This window comes from Puccinia triticina, chromosome 15A, assembly GCF_026914185.1.
Source record: "Puccinia triticina chromosome 15A, complete sequence".
NCBI classification, from domain to species: domain Eukaryota; kingdom Fungi; phylum Basidiomycota; class Pucciniomycetes; order Pucciniales; family Pucciniaceae; genus Puccinia; species Puccinia triticina.
The window spans coordinates 3447751-3463620 of NC_070572.1; the positions used below are offsets into that span (position 1 = coordinate 3447751).

Below are 15870 nucleotides of genomic sequence, written 5' to 3' on the forward strand. Positions count from 1 at the left end.
AAAAGCCCTAGCTTAACAAAGCCACTCAAACAGAGTTTGGTCCTGTGTGGAGCCCTCTCTGTAGGAGAGGCTTATGAGACTTGAGTTCTCTCTCACATCAAGCAGGAGCAGAAAGTATCTGCTACACAACAAGCCAAAAATGATAAAAGAAAACTGAATTGACAGAATGTTAGGTTCTGCCCTTGGGAAAAATTTGAGCCACTCAATTGTCTTGTGGCTGGAAAAATGATTGCCAGAGTCACAAACTGGTGGATCCCCATTTGGAACACTTCATTTTTGGAAAAATTATTCAAGGTCAACCAACGGTGATAGAGAAATTCCAAGCAGACTAAAATTGTAGGGACAGTGATGTAGCATAAGGTACTTTTGGGTCAGTTTTGTGGAGAGGCTAGGGGAGGACCTCGCAGCCAACCGAACTTCCTGCTCCCGCTCAAAATTTGCAATAATACAGCAAGTCTCTCCCTGCGGGAGGGGCAGCTTCGCCGCCAGCCACAGCGAGCCTCCCACTACGGGGACTTGTGTTAAGTTAGATACAAGCCCCTCTATCTGAGGCTTGCTCCGCGACAGGTGCCCGGTGGTGTTTCACTCGCCTCACTCTGAAACGAGGGGCTTGTGTTAAGCTAGGCCTAATTACGCACTGGATAACAATTTCCGGTAGTTGCCAGCTGATTGCCCGACTGAATGAAATGGGGTGTTTCATTTTCATGTAGCTTTCCTCGATGCTTGCGACTATATAGCTGGACTATTTCAACGTCGGGAATATTCTAACTTGTTTGTAAATTAGATGATGCTGAGACAAGCAAACTGGAGTGATCAAAGATCTGCAATGGAGAAGTGTGGTTTTTCTGTGCATATTCTCTTTTGGATTTTTTTTAAAGCAGAATCGGATATATTTTTAAGTTTAAAATCTATGATATTTCTTGCTGAGAAAAATACTGTTTGGATTTGAGGCAAGTGCTATTGATACAACCGGGGCAACGAAGGGTCATCTGAGTGCTCGTTGGCGAAAGACCAGAAGATTTCAAATGTTCTGCTACAATATCAGCCAACGCTCTGACGAAAATGGGGTCTGCATTGAGTGATTCGACTCTTTTGACTCCTGTCAGCCCGGCCTGTAAGAGCAGGAAAGTTAATTTCAAGCAGCAGGTGTTAGAAGAAAGATCAGTTATCCGCACCTCTTTGGCCTCTTCAATGTATTCGAGGTCCAATTCAAACAAAGTCTCGATATGATCCGAAGTAAATGCAATCGGTATTAAGAGCATGTCGTTGACTCCTTTCTTTGCGTATCCTTTCAATGCATCCGAAGTTTGGGGACCTAACCAGGCTGAAGGGCCGACTTGACTCTGCCAAACCAATCGATATGGATTCCGATGATTTAAGCGCTTCATCACTGCATGAACTGTTGCCGCCACTTCCGAAGGATAGGTGTCGCCACGATTGACCACCGACATGGGCAAGGAATGAGCAGAAAATAGGAGGATGACCTTCGACCGGACGAGGGGGTCGTACGATTCCAGAGCTCGTTCGACATGTGTTGCGAAAGCCTGAACAGCAAGAAAGATGTATAAGATGATCAGGCGCAAGTAGAACGCCCGAGCTGAGCCGGTGTACATACCTCAATCAGCCCAGGATGAGTTGGCCAACGATCAATCACACTCCACTTGATTGAGGACGGACCATCCTTCGAATCCTTGATGAGCTGTCTGTAAAGCTCGTTCAGGCTGCTTCCAGTAGTAGAACAGCTGTATTGGGGATATTGTGAAAAGGCAACGGCACGAGTGACACCGTCTCTTTTCATTTCTTCTAAACAAGTCTCAGTAAGCGGGTGTGCATATCGGAAAGCGACGTATGGACGATGAGGAGCGGTTTCCGGCGATAGTTCGTCAAGGATCTTAACCATTCCTGATGCTTGTTCCTGGGTCCACTTCAAGATGGGTGAGCCGCCTCCGATGTCTGCGTACTGTTTCTCGATCTTCGGAGTCCTTCTTTTCGCGATGAATGGAGCTAGGGTGGATTGAAATGGCAGCGGAATCAGATCGCCATCATGGAACAATCTCGACAAGAAGTCTCCTGTTTCCGATACGGTGCGCGGTCCACCCATGTTCATGAATACGACCCCAGTTGGTCTGGCCGGCGTATGACATCCAGAAGATCATCAGTCAAGCACAAGGATAAAATGACACATGCGATTAGTGAACGAGAGACCGACCCGTTCTTCTGAGCTCCATTGGACGAACAGAAAGCTCTCCTTTGAGCCAGATGTACGCCCCGGATTCCTGAGACGACTCGACAGCTCATCATGGCCACGACAGGTGAAGAAGGCCAAGGTTGGTAATACGGGAATATGTATGCATCGATCGAGTCATCCGGGTTCCGATTGGTTGGACAAATTGCTTATGTAAGCCGGATGCCATCTCCGATTCTCCTGCAGTCGCCCTGGAGGCCAAACCTAACACAAGTCCCTCCCGTGCTGGCGGGGTCCGATTTGCGCCTCCTCGGAAAGGCTGTTAAGCTCACCTGCAGAGCGTACAGGGAGACCCTCCTTGGAGACATCCGCTAGCCATTCGACTTCACATGGTCCTGGGTCTGGATCTTTTGGGCGCTTTTTTGGATGTTCATACTTCTCAACAGACCAGATCTGCAGACTCAAAGGCACAAACGAGCTAGACCAGTTCTAATGTCGGCTCCAGGGTGGTTCCCGGCAACGCTAGCGTACTTTGGGACGACTTGGGGACATTACATGGGTCAGATGAACTGACGAGTCGCAAGGTTTATATATGCAGCATAGCACTTTGATTAAGGAATGGTAATTGATCAAGATGATACAAACGGCTAGAAATCCAGACAAGCCAATGTAAACATCAGAATGGGGATGCAAAGAATTAAAACTACTATAAGGGGCTTAACTATTAATAGAAGGAAGACAAGTAAAAATGATAGTTAGTTTCAAGAGGTTGTAATGAGGGCTGTAGCAACAAACGTACCTCAATGACATCAGAGGAGACTGCCGAGGCTGGCAGGGCTAGGAAGACCTGATGAAAGCTTGCTGATGCCTGGAACGGAGCTGATCAAAGGGAGACTGCTGAAGCTCGGGACGGAGCTGATCAGAGGGAGACTGCTGAAGCTCGGGACGGAGCTGATCAAAGGAAGACTGCTGAAGCTCGGGAGAGAGCTGATCAAAGGCAGTTTGCTAAGGCTGGGGAGGCTGCTGGCACCGGGGATTGATCCGACGAGCGGGAGCGAATTGACGGTAGAATCGCGCTTCAAGAGGGAGGTGAGTCCGACGGGCAGAGCAGCGACCGGCGCAGACTTGTGGAGACCACCGCTCAGCCCGCCGACCTGGGAGGTGAGAGCTTGAGTAACCGGCAAGATCGATCCCACGCTTCCTAGAACAGACATGACTTGGACACCGTTCGCAACACTTCCGAGAGTGTCAAGGACCATAAGTCCTTGACGGCGTCGTAGGGAGCCAACGATACCACCGAGGGGGCCTTCAGAGCTGAGGAGTCCTTCGTCACCAACTAGGTCCACTTCGGAGAGCACATCGCCGTCGGCCGAGACGTCAAGAAGATTGCCAGTTAAGTTGCCGGTGACCGGGTGCAAGGTGTTTGAGACAGTGTCGACCAATTGGCCGTCGTTTCCTAGGAGGGGAAGGCTTCCAAGACCTAAAACTGGGAGCGACTGGATCTCGCCAGCTGAAAAACGACAAACCAGTCAGTCAAAGACATCCAGTGGCACGCTGGCAAGCGCCGTGAGAACATCGAGTCCACTCGACTTACCAAGCATTATAGCAACAGACACGAATAAACAGGAGACGCGCATATTAACGGTAGTGACGGTCTACGAGTTGGGGTGACTGATAAGAAAATCGAAGGTGGCTGGGCAAAAGGAGTGTATGGATGTTGTTGCCCAAAAAGATTAGTTGTGTTTTAACAAATATTAATGTAGGAATCAAGTCGAGAAATCGGAAGTGGTATGGGGGACAATAGCTCTGGCTGGGGATGCCTGTCCTTATACCACTGCTTTGCAGCATCATCCTCACGTCCAGGGCAAGTGATTCTGTCTCAATCGCGGGCCGTCTGGAGACTCTGCAGTGCTGCACGCACGCGCGTGAGTCCGGGTCTTTTGATGATCTTAGGCCATGACTAACAACGGACGCGGATTTACTTGAACCTTCATCGGAGCTCACTTATTTTCGGCTTGGGTCGACAAGCCGAGCCAGATTAGTCGAAATCATCCTGACCGGCGATGGATTTTTTGACGAATGAAGTAAGTCTGTTTCTTGTGAGACGGGTGATGTCGAAATCATCGGAGGCAGTCAGCTCCTTCTCGTCCTCTTGCTGAAGTGGGAATAATCAGTGAGCCATCTGGCTACGTGAGTGAATTGGTCCCTCTGAAGGAAGACTTCAGAGCTGGGTGGTGCTCCGATTGCCCTCCTTCTCGCTGCTCGGCTCCCAATACCCACTTAAGAATGCTCCGCTCTAGCACGGTTAATGTTGCTCGCTTCTCAGGACCTCCTGATACGTCCACCACAATATTAAACCGGCTTCTCGAACTAAAATGTCTCCGGCTTTGTTGATCCAACTAACCCACATGCGATAAGGCTCGGCGTATGAATCGGATTGATACCTCTGTTACACCTTGCGACTGTCCTTTGCACTCACGGCTTTACATGAGCTTCTTGGGCTCACTTACACGGTCACCTTCACTAATCAGTCGATTGAAGCAACTGAAGTTACAAGAGCACATATTCTTACAATCTTGTTTTTAATTTCAAAATGAAGAACTTGAAGAACTCGTGTATGATGTGCCAGTAGGTTACAAGAGAGAAATGGATTCGAGCCGGGTCGACACAACCTTCCATGAATTCGGCACTATCATTGTGGTGTGCAAAGTCATCAAGTCGGCAAATCCGTACCTCATAAATAGAGCTTATCAGGTCCGCGGGATTTATCAAACACCTGAGTTTGCGATAATCCAGAGGCCAATTGAGCTTTAAATGCGAGTGACCGACCAATATAACCACAACACCTTTCTGCTTCCGTGGATATACTCGTATTGAGTCTCCTCCTGCGACTCTCTCATTTCCGTGACTATCTTGACCGCAGAGGAATCGAAGATCTTTTCCCAAAAGGCTCTCCAGGACTTGAAAGGATGATCATTGCCATAATTGCAAAATTTGTGACGCAGAACTTCAGTACATATCTCATCTTGTTTGCTGAAAATGGTGAGGAGTATGCACTATCCTTACCTCTGCAGAGTGGCCGTACCAGTGTGCTTCCGCGGCGTAAGGTCTATAGTGATATGAAGTTTTGGGTTTCAAAGGTTAACCGGCCTGAGACGCGCATGCCACAACTGGGAGGGGTGACGAAAGCGAGACGAACAGTTTTTGGATTCCCGCATTTTCACTTCCGCGCTGTAACCCAAAGATTGAGCTACCGGGTTGGTTCGAGAGCAATCGAGCAAGGCAAGCGCCCAGGCGCTCTTGGTCTTTTTGCCCGAACAGGTGGAACATGAAGTCTGCAGAGATAATCGTGGCCCGCCCTTTCAAGCTGTTGAGGTCCTTCAACGAGAACAGGTCCAGTGTGCCCTCGAGGGACCCCGGCGGCTCATGGGGATCAAACACTTCGGCGTTGAAAATGTCACCGATGAAGTAAGGAATAGGCTGATCAACGTCGCCAAAGAGCTCATTGCCCAACTCGATCATACCTACGTATCAAGACGATCGGGAGGTAATGAGTTCTTGAGCCGGCAGGGACAAGTTATGGATTTTATGGAGAAGAATTGGTAGGTGCACTCACCAGGTAGAACATCGATTGCCAACACGTTCTCCCGCTTCCACCCGTCATGAACAACTTGCCTCAAATCAGATCCCACTTCGTATATCCAGACGAACCCAACAAAACGTGGTGAAAATCACGATATTTCAATAGCCAATACACCACTGCAACCAAAAGCTCACCGTTGGCTCCGAAATCCACAAAGATCTGTTGCGGAACGGTCTGGTTTTTGGCAGATTGGATAACGTCCTGGTACATAGGATGGTGTACTAACTTCCCTCTGACGAAGTCGAAATCTGTCCATGTCAGGATCAAGATGGGCAGGAAGTACAGGGAAACAGAATGACGATAGCAAGCGTCAATTATATGTTGCCGGGGGCGGGAAGAATGATGCGTTGAAAGGTCCACCAACTCCAGACACAGGGGAAAGGGAATAGCTCGTATATTTTTTCCTGGATACGGCATAAGTGCAGCTTCAATTTTCCATCGTCCTGAATTCCCGTTTTGGCCTTGAAGAAGTCCAACTGCTTAGACAGGGATGGGTCATCAAGAGGGTAAACCGGCTTGCTACCCGCAGGAGGGGAGGGCAATTTCAGGATAATAGACATCTGATTCTGGGTGAAGTTCGACTGCTTCGCAAAGATCTACGGCTTGGCAACTACGCCCGTTTTTATATTTAGGAACAAATCATCGCAGAGGCTTCTTCTGCGGACATTCCAATAGCTATTTAACAGTTCAACGGGCTGGCTTGGTATCATCCAACACGTCGAGAACAGGGGCACGAGGTCACAACAAACCCTCTGAAAGTTTGCGTGCACCGGATGAAAGCTCGGGATTGTCGGAGTTCATGACACCGCAACCATATCCCAATCACATCGATCATCTATAAATAGTTTGTTTACTCATCCGCCAAATGGTTGGCTCGGCAGAGGAGAGCATTTTTAGTGTTCGCGCCTGTCCCCTCGGCTTTACTTTTGATCGAAATCGCTTGACTCTGTCCACTCTATAGAACTCACGGAGCCTCACGCAGCGGCAGAGTCCATCGATGCGAAATGTTTTTTTTAGATTCTCGCGGCATCCTGATATGGTTGAAGTAACAATCGATTGGAGGGTGCCCCGCAAAACACAGTGTTTGGCAGGAGCGTGGCAAAGGATACGAAGATAGAAACCTATGCAGTGGTCGGGTCGACTCCCGGTGACCAGCTGCAAAATCAGGCTTTATGAATGCTGTTTCTCATCTTAAGTTTACAACATCTTAATTATCCAACTAGGCCTCAAATATGTCATTATGATGCAATCTTTGCACCCTCGGGCGCGCGATGTATGATACAGCTAACACTTACAAGCTTGCGGAAATACACTCTTTTTTTACCGCGCACATATTTTTCCCCTCCCCCCCGAAAAATGCATCCCCCTGCCCCCGGACCTGAGTCCATCTGGGGCAGATCCGATCGGAGATTTCTCCAGGAAACGTGTCACGCTAAGATCTGAAAATTGTTGTAAAGACAAAAAGTAATGAGCATGAGGCCGAACAAAACCAGGGATGAGAGAGAAAGAAGCTCACAGCAATCAAGATTATGGACAAGACAATCACGAAGATGATTAGCAAACACAACATCTTTTTGCCAGATTTCTTTTGATATTCGTGGGCCTGATTTAGTTCCGTGACAGCACCGCTCATGTCGTTATTGATACGATGGACATTGCTTTCAATATTATCTTTTGTTGATGTTCGCAGTCGATTATAAGATCAGATACAGATCAGAGGAGTTGCGTGTGGAGCTTGGAGTGAGTTGAAGGAAGGTGGAGCTGTGAAATGGCCTAAACCTACCGATATTACCGCCTTGTTCTTGAACTATTGTTCCTAAATCCCGAAATATCTGATTCAATTCATTGATACCTACTTCGATTTCTCTGATTTCATTCTCCCTCTCCTCAATTAACGCCTCTTGATATTCCACCTCGTAGTCTGGTACGACCTCCTCCCCGTCTTGCTGTCGTTGAGCTGGTTTCTGGAGTTGCTGCTGGAGCTGTTGCTGTGGTTGAAACTGCGGTCTTGTTTCTGATAGTTCATGACTTTCCGGTTCAGTGTCTTGACTGGCCATCCTCGCATGTTTCCTAGTTTGATTTTATGAGGACACCGTGGAAACTAATTAGGACTTCATTTCGCTCGTCGACTTTTAATTTCATCTAGCAACGACAAGAGCGTACGAAGAAGATACCACATTCGATGATTTCACCCGGTCGACAAATTGCTTCTGTCGTTCGACCGAAAGCCTTGACACTCGTTGAAATGCTTGTATCGAACTCGCATAATCTCTAGAAACCTTTTGTTGTTCGATTTTCTACAAAGATAGATCAATTGCGAGATTTAGTGTGCGAATGGGTTAACTCTTTAAGAAAATCTGATGATCATCTTTGCAGCTGTAGTCCGCTTACATATGAGTCCGTCACCTGCCAACTAGCTAGTTTTTTCGCATCTGCCGATGAATTTTTGATGAATTCCCTCGTCGATTCTGTCAAGTCATGTCTTTGGGGTGTTCATCACGGAAAGAACAAAATTGTAAGGGCAGATGATATTATGAGAGTATGTATACAGCTCTACCAAACAGTTGATCAGAAATCCGTACAGCTTCTTACGGATGTCGCTTGTATCTCTCGAGCTTCCCAGGAGGTCGATAAGTTTTTGCAAACCCGAGACGTTGCTGTTGATTCGGAAAATATGGGTGGAGACCTTGTTGGCCAAATTTTGAAAGTCTTGGTCTACAACCGGTCCTACATGACCACCGGTTTTGAAAAAAAGAGACATATGTGAGTATTTCAGCGCTTTTGTCGAAGTAGAAACACTGGAAGGCCAGGAGTTGAAACTGAGGATCTCACTGACCACCAGGAAGAGGGTCCGCAAGTGGCGCTCGTTCGTTGAGTCCCCTTTCAAGATCGTTGAAGGACATCGTCCACAAGTTTTGGAGTGTGTTGGTGATGATAGGGAAGATTCAGTTGGATCCCGCTGGGTTTCTGGAGTTGGTCTGGATCGGCGTGAGTGGTGGTGGTACACTGGTAAATCGGGCTGGTTGCGTCGCATCGGTGATGCGGGTCAAGCTCAGCAAAGGATCCAGTCCCCCGGGGACTCCGGGGGGCTTGTCGCATCGAATCAAGGGCGAGCGCCGGACCCGCTCACACCTGAGCCGCCGCCGGGATAGCCCCTCTATCAGACCGGCCCGAGAGCCCAAGATGCGAAAGAGACACCCGCAAAAGGAGACAACCAATGAGCATAAATTACGGGGACAAAACGCAGCGCGCCGATCATTTCGAGAATCAAGTACAGGTACACACAAACAACAAACGCTTCAAGGAGGTACTACGAACTGCTATCTATGCACATAAATTATATATAACTGTATATGTAAATATGTATGTATATCTAGAGAAAGAAAACAAACTGGACCGTGTCGGCGTCGGCGTGGCCGACCAAAGAACGTAAAGATGGGTGTGTATTATCTGCTCATTTAAAACAAGTTCATGTGGCCGGAAGCAGGAGTGATTATGTACAGAAAGGATGCGCTGTATGGAAGAGAGGCTCGTCTAGAGAGAAAGAGGGGCGGGAGCGGTTCATACGGATGTGTGTATATATGTCTATGTGTCTACCGGCCCCGCTCCCGGGCCGTCATGCGTATGTAAGATCTAAAGAGAGAGAGAGAAAGAGACGTGTGAAGGCCGAGGACCTGTCGTAAGAAATGGACAACCCAAAAGAAGAGACGATGGTGGCGGACAGATATAAGGGGAGGGAAGAAAAGATCCGGGGAAGGGAGAGGGGACGGCGGGATGTGGAGGTGCGGAGGGGGGAGCGAAGGATGGGGGATGGGGGCAGAGCTAGTCCGTAGTGGCTGGGGCGTCCTGTGACGTGTCAGGATCGAGGGCAGGGCTCAAGGGCGTGTCGCCGTGCTGAGGCACGCTCGGGTCCACGGGGGACCGAAGGGGAGGGATGAGGGGGTCGAAGGCGGGGAAGGAGTCGAAGCGTTCCGGGGTCGGGATCTGGAGCGAGATGGTGGGCCGGGCGGGGTCGAGGATGTCTGGGGTAGTCGAGATCGGGATGGCTTCGTTGAGGACAATGGTCGACGGGCGGGGAGAGACCTCAGGCGGCGGGTCTCCGGCCTCGCCGCCGGGCGCTTCGGCGCGCTTCGGCAGGCGGCCCTCGTCCTCCGTCCCGGAACGCTCGCTGGCGTGCTCGAGCGAGTCTCGGGCCGACGAGCTCGGGTCGGGAAGCGAGGAAGGCTCGCCCAAGCGGGCCTTTTCGCGCAGCTGGGTTCCGCGGGCCTTGTCGGAGCTCAGATAGAGATGGTCGGCGACTTCCTTAGCCTTCCTCTGAGCGAGCGAGCCCGTGAAGGACAGAATAGGCTTCTCGCCGACGGGGCCGGGACCGAATCCGGGCGCCGAGGTCGAGTTGGCTGTTCCAGTCCCGGCGGGAGGCGGAAGGGCGAAGCTGGAGGCGGAGACGGGCAGGGAGCGGTTGAGCGGGTTGGAGGAGGCGATGTTCGGGTGGGAGAAGCCCGAGAGCCAGGCCATGGATCCCCACTCCAACAGCTTCTTCTCCAGCCAAGCTAGCGAGACCGGCTTCGTCAGGAAATCGTTGCAGCCCGCCGCCAGGGCGACCTCCCGATCCACATCCAACGACGAGGCCGTCAAGGCCACTATGATCACTGACACATTGTGTGGCGTCATCCGCCCCGTCGTCGTGTTCGGCACCACCAGCGACGGCGGCGTGTTCCCTCCTACCGCGGGTGGCGTATTCGCAAACGCATTGATGTTCACCGACCGCTCGGCTTCTCTGATCTCCTTCGTGGCCTCGATCCCATCCTTCACCGGTAATTGCAAATCCATCTACCATCGTCCGAAAAAAAAAATCATTCTGAGGTTAGTCACCGGAAAATCGCAGCATGTCCAGAGTAGGATGGATGGATTACGGACCAGGACGAGATGGAAGCTCCCAGTCCTCCATTTATCGACCGCTTCTTGACCGTTCATAGCGACGTCGAATTTGACAGACTTTTTGCGCATAAAGGTGGTGAGGATAGTCTGATTGATCCTGTTATCTGTAGAAGATATCGACAGGAGTCTTAAGTATCTCTCTCTCTCTCTCAAAAATAAAGGACAAGCTGAAGAGAGGGGGGTATACATACCTTCGACGATGAGGACGTTGATCGGCGGGACAAGCGCCGTGGTCGGTTTCCTGGAGACCCTTCTCCTTCCGAGCCGATTAGCCATCATCGAGTCGCCTACGGAGGCTCTCCTCCTATTATTAGCGGCCAAAGCGCTGACGGATTTGGAGAGGGCGACGCCGGGGATCTCGTTGATGCCCAAGCCGGACGAGGAGGTCTTGCTATTGGGCTCGTCGGGTGGGGCAGCGACGAGGGGGGGCCGATGGGTGAGGATGGGGGGCGAGTTCTGGGAGGAGCGCGACTTGGCGAGCGACAGGGGTTCGTTGTTGTTGTTGTTGTTGTTGGAGGCCATCGGGCGCCGACGCGGGGAGGGCAGCGTGACGGAGATCGACGTGGGCAGGTTGGCGGGGATAGAGGGCATCCTGAGCATGGGCAATGGGCGCGGATTCAGCAGGATTTGTTGCTGCTCTTTCGTCAATGGTGTCAGCCCCGTCTGGACCACATTCGGCGTCACCGGCGCCGTGCTCGGCGACGGCGTTTGGACCGCCGACTGGAGCGATGAGCCCGAGCTTTGCCGCTGTTGGTTGGCCGCATACAGGCCTTCTGGAAACGGGAGCGAAGGCGTCCGGGGCGAAATCGCTTCGTATTGAGCCAGTGCGATCGCGTGCGGGAACGCAGTATCGGGCGGGTCTCCCAAGATGGTGGTGGTGCTCAGGTTGTTACTTCGAGCTGATTGACCAAGTGGATTCTGGGTCTGGGTCTGGGTCTGGTTCTGGTTCTGGTTCTGGTTCGAGAGAGTAGAGGTCTCACTCTTGGTGGTTGGATCATTCGAGCCGGCGTTTGAGAGGGACGAGGGCGAGCGGGTCCTAGCTGAGCCCTCAGCACTAGCCATGACCTGCTGGGCGAGCGTCATGGGCTCGGAATTATTAGGGTCAGCACTGATCATTTCGCGGAGCATCGGCCGACTGGAGCTGTTTCGTCCCTCGAGCTTCAGTTTGCTACTGGTTAATCCGCTCGTGTGGGAGCTTTGGAGAGCGCCATGGATCGAGTGATTGAACAGCTCGTTTCTCAGCCGATTGGAAGACCCAGAGTGGTGGAAAAACATCGCTTGAGGTCGGCCATCGGGCGATTGTAAGACCACACCCGTACTCGAGCTGCCTCCGTTCTCGGTTGCAGCTTTGGAAAAGTACTCGAGAGCTTCGTTGGAGAGCAAGGCCGGCGAGGGCACACCAGGTGTCCCCGGGGCAGTACCAGGAGTGCGTAAGCCGGGTGGAGTCAGGTTTTGGATGGATGGTTGCCGAGCCAGGCTTGAGTTTTCATTGCCCTGGTTTGCCTCATTCTTGAGGTGATTTTCGGCAGCTGTATCGAAGTCGGTCACGCCGAGGTAGTTGGCTGGGCTAGGCCTACCTAGTTGACTGCTGCCCAGGGGATGAGAGGTCGAGTTGAGGTAGTGGGGTGTACCAGGGCTGGAGGGTGAAGTGGCGATTGGGACAAATTGAGGCTCGGTGATAGGTCGACTGAGTGCGGTGTGTAGAGCGGTCAGAATTCTGCGGGGTCCGATCGGCTTGGGGATGACGAGAATATCGGGGATGGAGGCCCACTGGACCCCATTAAGATGCTTGCGCACGATATCTTGAACTTTCCTGAAGTTGGAGATACTAGTGAAATGGATGACAGAGGTGTGGATCGGTTTGGGGGGTGGCTCGAACCGCTCGATTTGAGTGGAGGATTTGACTCGACGAGACATGAGTGGGCGCTGGGATGGGTGATTGGGTAGGACGTTGGCCGAGAGGTGAAGCAAACTGGCGGGCGAGGCTTTCAGCTTGACTAACTGTGCTTTCAAGGTCGTAAGGTCATCGTCAATGATGATGAAATTGTTAGATCGGATGGATCTGCTGCTAGCGATCGGGGGAGGTGCGGCTGCAGCAGATTGGGCTGCTGATATTAGATGATATGGTCAGCATCACACACATCCCATTTGTTGAAGCTAAACTAGTAGACACGCACTTTTTTCAGCGGCACTTGCCCCGACGACTCCTGCAGATGTCTCCGTGACAGTCTGGTGCGCAGCCGATGCGTTGTTGGCCAGATCATGTTCGCTTTTCTCGTACGGCATGTGGGAGACATCGATATTCCAGCTGGTCAGATACGTGGTGATGTGTTTGGCAAAGATACTCTGCTCGGCAGCGAAGAAGACGGCCTTCTTTCCTTTCAGCGCTGTCTCCGCAAACTTGGTTAGCTCATCCGCCTGTACAGTTGACGAAGCAAATGTGTCCAACATCAATATTCAGAGGAGGCAGGGCAGGACCGATGTGAAGCTTACAGTAGGTTCCCTGCTTGGAGTGACGGCGGCAAGGGCAGAGACAGAAGCCTGAGAATGACCAGCGTACGACTTTCGAGAGGCCGTATCAGTTTCCTCAGATTCACGGCCGATCCCTTTGCCAAAGATCCCGGTGACTTTCCAGCTGTGGCCGCTCGAGGTCAGTCTACCGGTACTGAGCTTCATGCCCAAGAGCTTCTCAAAGATGATTTTCGAGAGTGATTCCTCTGGGCACAGCGGGAGTTCGGAGGTCAGATTGGAGGACATGCGCAGCCGGGCAAGGGTGGCGGATGCACGAAGCTGGGCTCCGATCGAGGCGCGGCGGTCGGCCTCGGGATCGATGTTTTGGAGGTCCGTGGGATGATGGGCGACTCCGTTTGCTGGTAGGTGTGGATTGTTCTGGGTGTCGTGGATCGTTTGTGGAGATGCTGATCTGGGGGACGGGGGGGGCATGAGAGAGACGTCGAAGACGCATTTCCAGCTCGTGCAGACCGAGCCATCAGGCAGAGAGGGGTCCTCCTGTGGGGTAGGATCGCGCTTCTCGTCGGCTGCTTGATGAGGCTGGGAGGGTGCTTGAGAGTATAGCGGGGTGAGATGAAGCCCGACTTCGATGGTGCTCGAGCGTTTGGCGCGATAGAGGATCTGTCTGAGTAAGCAGGTCAGGCCGATGATCAGCCCCTTCTCGTCAGCCTTGACGGAGATCTCTCGGAGGCCGCCCTCTCCGTCTGCACCGGCGCCCAGGAAGGGGTTGGGGGTCTCGGGGGAGGGATCGATGTTGGTTCGGGTGGCTTGGTCGGTTGATGAGTTCCGGGTGGGGGCGTGTTCGGAGGATGAGGATGAGAAGTGGTGGTGATCGGGGAGTTGGTCGTGTTCACGTGCAGCATTGAGGAGGTCTAGTTCGGCAGGCTCTGGGCGGGGGGGATAGAAGATGTGGTAGAAGACGATCTCGATCTGGGATTCGGAGCTGATGGCTGAGAGGATGTCCCCGACGTGCTGTAAGGTGTTTGCAAGATCGAAGCTTCCGAGGCCCTGGGAGAGATGGTTGTGAGTTTGTTGTTCTTGTTGTTGTTGTTGTGATGAGCTAGGGGTGAGTGTTGGGGTGTGGGTTGAGTAAGCGTGGTAGCTGATCTTTGGGTTGGGGTCATCGGTGATCAGCTGGCGTTCTTTGAGGTTGATCCATTCGATGCAGTTCAGGAGTCTCCAGATGCTGGAGATGGAAGTGATGGGCAGGGCGATGGAGGATGCGCTGAGCTGTTCGATGGTGGTGGGGAGGTGCCTGGAGGGAGGGTTTGAGGATGTTGTTGTTGTTGCTGTTGGGGGTTCGGTTTCGTGCTGCTGCTGCTGCTGCTGATGGAGTTCGTACTCGTCGAATATCCTGAATGCGTCAGAGGATCCGAAGCAGCTTGAGTGTACGCCGGAGAGCAGCTGGGCGGGTGCTAGTTGGGCCAGGGTGACGAGTGCGGGCTGGGTGAGGAGGGAGTGGATGGAGCTCGTCATGGAGACGATCGAGCTGGCCGGGCGGACTGAGGTTGTGGTGAATGCGCTGATCGGGGGATGGTGGTGGTGGTGGTGGTGGATGGTTGAGTTGGGGTCGGTTGAGGTCCGGTTGGGCTGGCTGTCGAGGTCGATGAGGGATGAGTTTTCGGTTTGGGAGCTGTTTGAGGAGGTGGCCGTTGACTGCTTGGCCCGTGAGGAGAGTGCGGAGAGTGCATGTAGTTTGAGGGTGGCTGCCTGGCGGGCGCGGGAGATCTTCTGGCGTGTGTGGGTTTGCTGGGGCAGGCTTGCTGATGAGCTGGTGCTGGGCTGTGGCTGTCTGGCGCTGATTCTGGATGGGGATGAGCGGGGTGGCTGGGGTGGTGGGGGTGGGGGTGGTTTGGGGACGGTGCTGTTGAGTCTGAGGTGGTCTTTGATGGCGTCGAAGGTGGTGGAGGTGCCTCGGCGGAGGAAGGGCTTGATGATGCTCCGGAACGGGTCTCTGCGTTCTGCCGGCGGGGTGGCCGTCAGGGGCGAGGCGGGCGGGGAGGGGCAGACGGAGGAGCTCATGGTGGCTGGCCGGATGCAGGGTTCTGGCGTCCCTCGGAAGACGACCAGCAGCAGTTTAAGTAGCCAGCAGCACAGCCCCGCAGTCAATTAACACATCCGAGTCAGCTTCTCTTTTACGCCCAAAAAACTGTCGAGGATCAACCATCTGGATCAAGCAAGACAGCTGAGAGACCGCACCAGCCACGAGTCTCAGTGGCCGGGTGTGCAAAAAGCAGACGAGGGGCTGCTTCGTCGCGGATCCTGTCCATTCCCTGGTCAGAGGCTGATGCCATGGGGTCCACTGCAAAAAAACAGGCGAGCCGACACAGCCTCTCCTCGGCCATCTTCTCCGCGAGAGTCAGCGCGACTCCCGAGAAGACGCGCGTGATCATATCCACTCACCACCACCAAAAAAAAAACACTGCACACTGTTTCTCGAAGTTCCATTCGACGGACAGAACCTCCGTCTTGGACCCAGCGACACGCGCTACGGACTTCCCGATGAGATAATATCTCCAGTTCCTTGCAACTTGGACCGCGGATTCAACAACAACTTTGGTGGGACGCACTATAGATGCACTCTAACACGCGC

At 52.5% G+C, this 15870-nt stretch overlaps 5 protein-coding genes across 5 annotated transcripts; all 5 read right to left on the reverse strand.

The window, feature by feature from the left end:
- Nucleotides 1-908: 908 nt before the first annotated feature.
- On the reverse strand, nt 909-2301 carry PtA15_15A328 (uncharacterized protein; the record flags this gene model as incomplete). The annotated part of the gene is made up of 4 exons (XM_053163523.1): nt 909-1112; nt 1176-1544; nt 1616-2126; nt 2210-2301. 4 exons carry the CDS (start codon nt 2299-2301, stop codon nt 909-911), a joined length of 1176 nt encoding a protein of 391 aa, XP_053027490.1.
- A 693-nt stretch (nt 2302-2994) lies between these two features.
- PtA15_15A329 (uncharacterized protein) lies at nt 2995-3822 on the reverse strand (the record flags this gene model as incomplete). The annotated part of the gene is made up of 2 exons (XM_053163524.1): nt 2995-3695; nt 3780-3822. 2 exons carry the CDS (start codon nt 3820-3822, stop codon nt 2995-2997), a joined length of 744 nt encoding a protein of 247 aa, XP_053027491.1.
- A 401-nt stretch (nt 3823-4223) lies between these two features.
- PtA15_15A330 (uncharacterized protein) lies at nt 4224-6388 on the reverse strand (the record flags this gene model as incomplete). Its single annotated transcript, XM_053163526.1, has 8 exons — nt 4224-4340; nt 4696-4729; nt 5054-5145; nt 5252-5294; nt 5385-5709; nt 5802-5876; nt 5963-6076; nt 6193-6388. The coding sequence occupies 8 exons, from the start codon at nt 6386-6388 to the stop codon at nt 4224-4226; spliced, it is 996 nt and encodes a 331-aa protein (XP_053027492.1).
- Nucleotides 6389-7255: 867 nt separating this feature from the next.
- Nucleotides 7256-8731, reverse strand: PtA15_15A331 (uncharacterized protein; the record flags this gene model as incomplete). The annotated part of the gene is made up of 7 exons (XM_053163527.1): nt 7256-7267; nt 7345-7499; nt 7612-7898; nt 7992-8125; nt 8220-8310; nt 8411-8555; nt 8665-8731. The coding sequence occupies 7 exons, from the start codon at nt 8729-8731 to the stop codon at nt 7256-7258; spliced, it is 891 nt and encodes a 296-aa protein (XP_053027493.1).
- Nucleotides 8732-9650: 919 nt separating this feature from the next.
- On the reverse strand, nt 9651-15299 carry PtA15_15A332 (uncharacterized protein; the record flags this gene model as incomplete). The annotated part of the gene is made up of 9 exons (XM_053163528.1): nt 9651-9722; nt 9888-10225; nt 10328-10658; nt 10746-10870; nt 10958-12874; nt 12944-13184; nt 13260-14532; nt 14620-14779; nt 14873-15299. 9 exons carry the CDS (start codon nt 15297-15299, stop codon nt 9651-9653), a joined length of 4884 nt encoding a protein of 1627 aa, XP_053027494.1.
- Nucleotides 15300-15870: the final 571 nt, after the last annotated feature.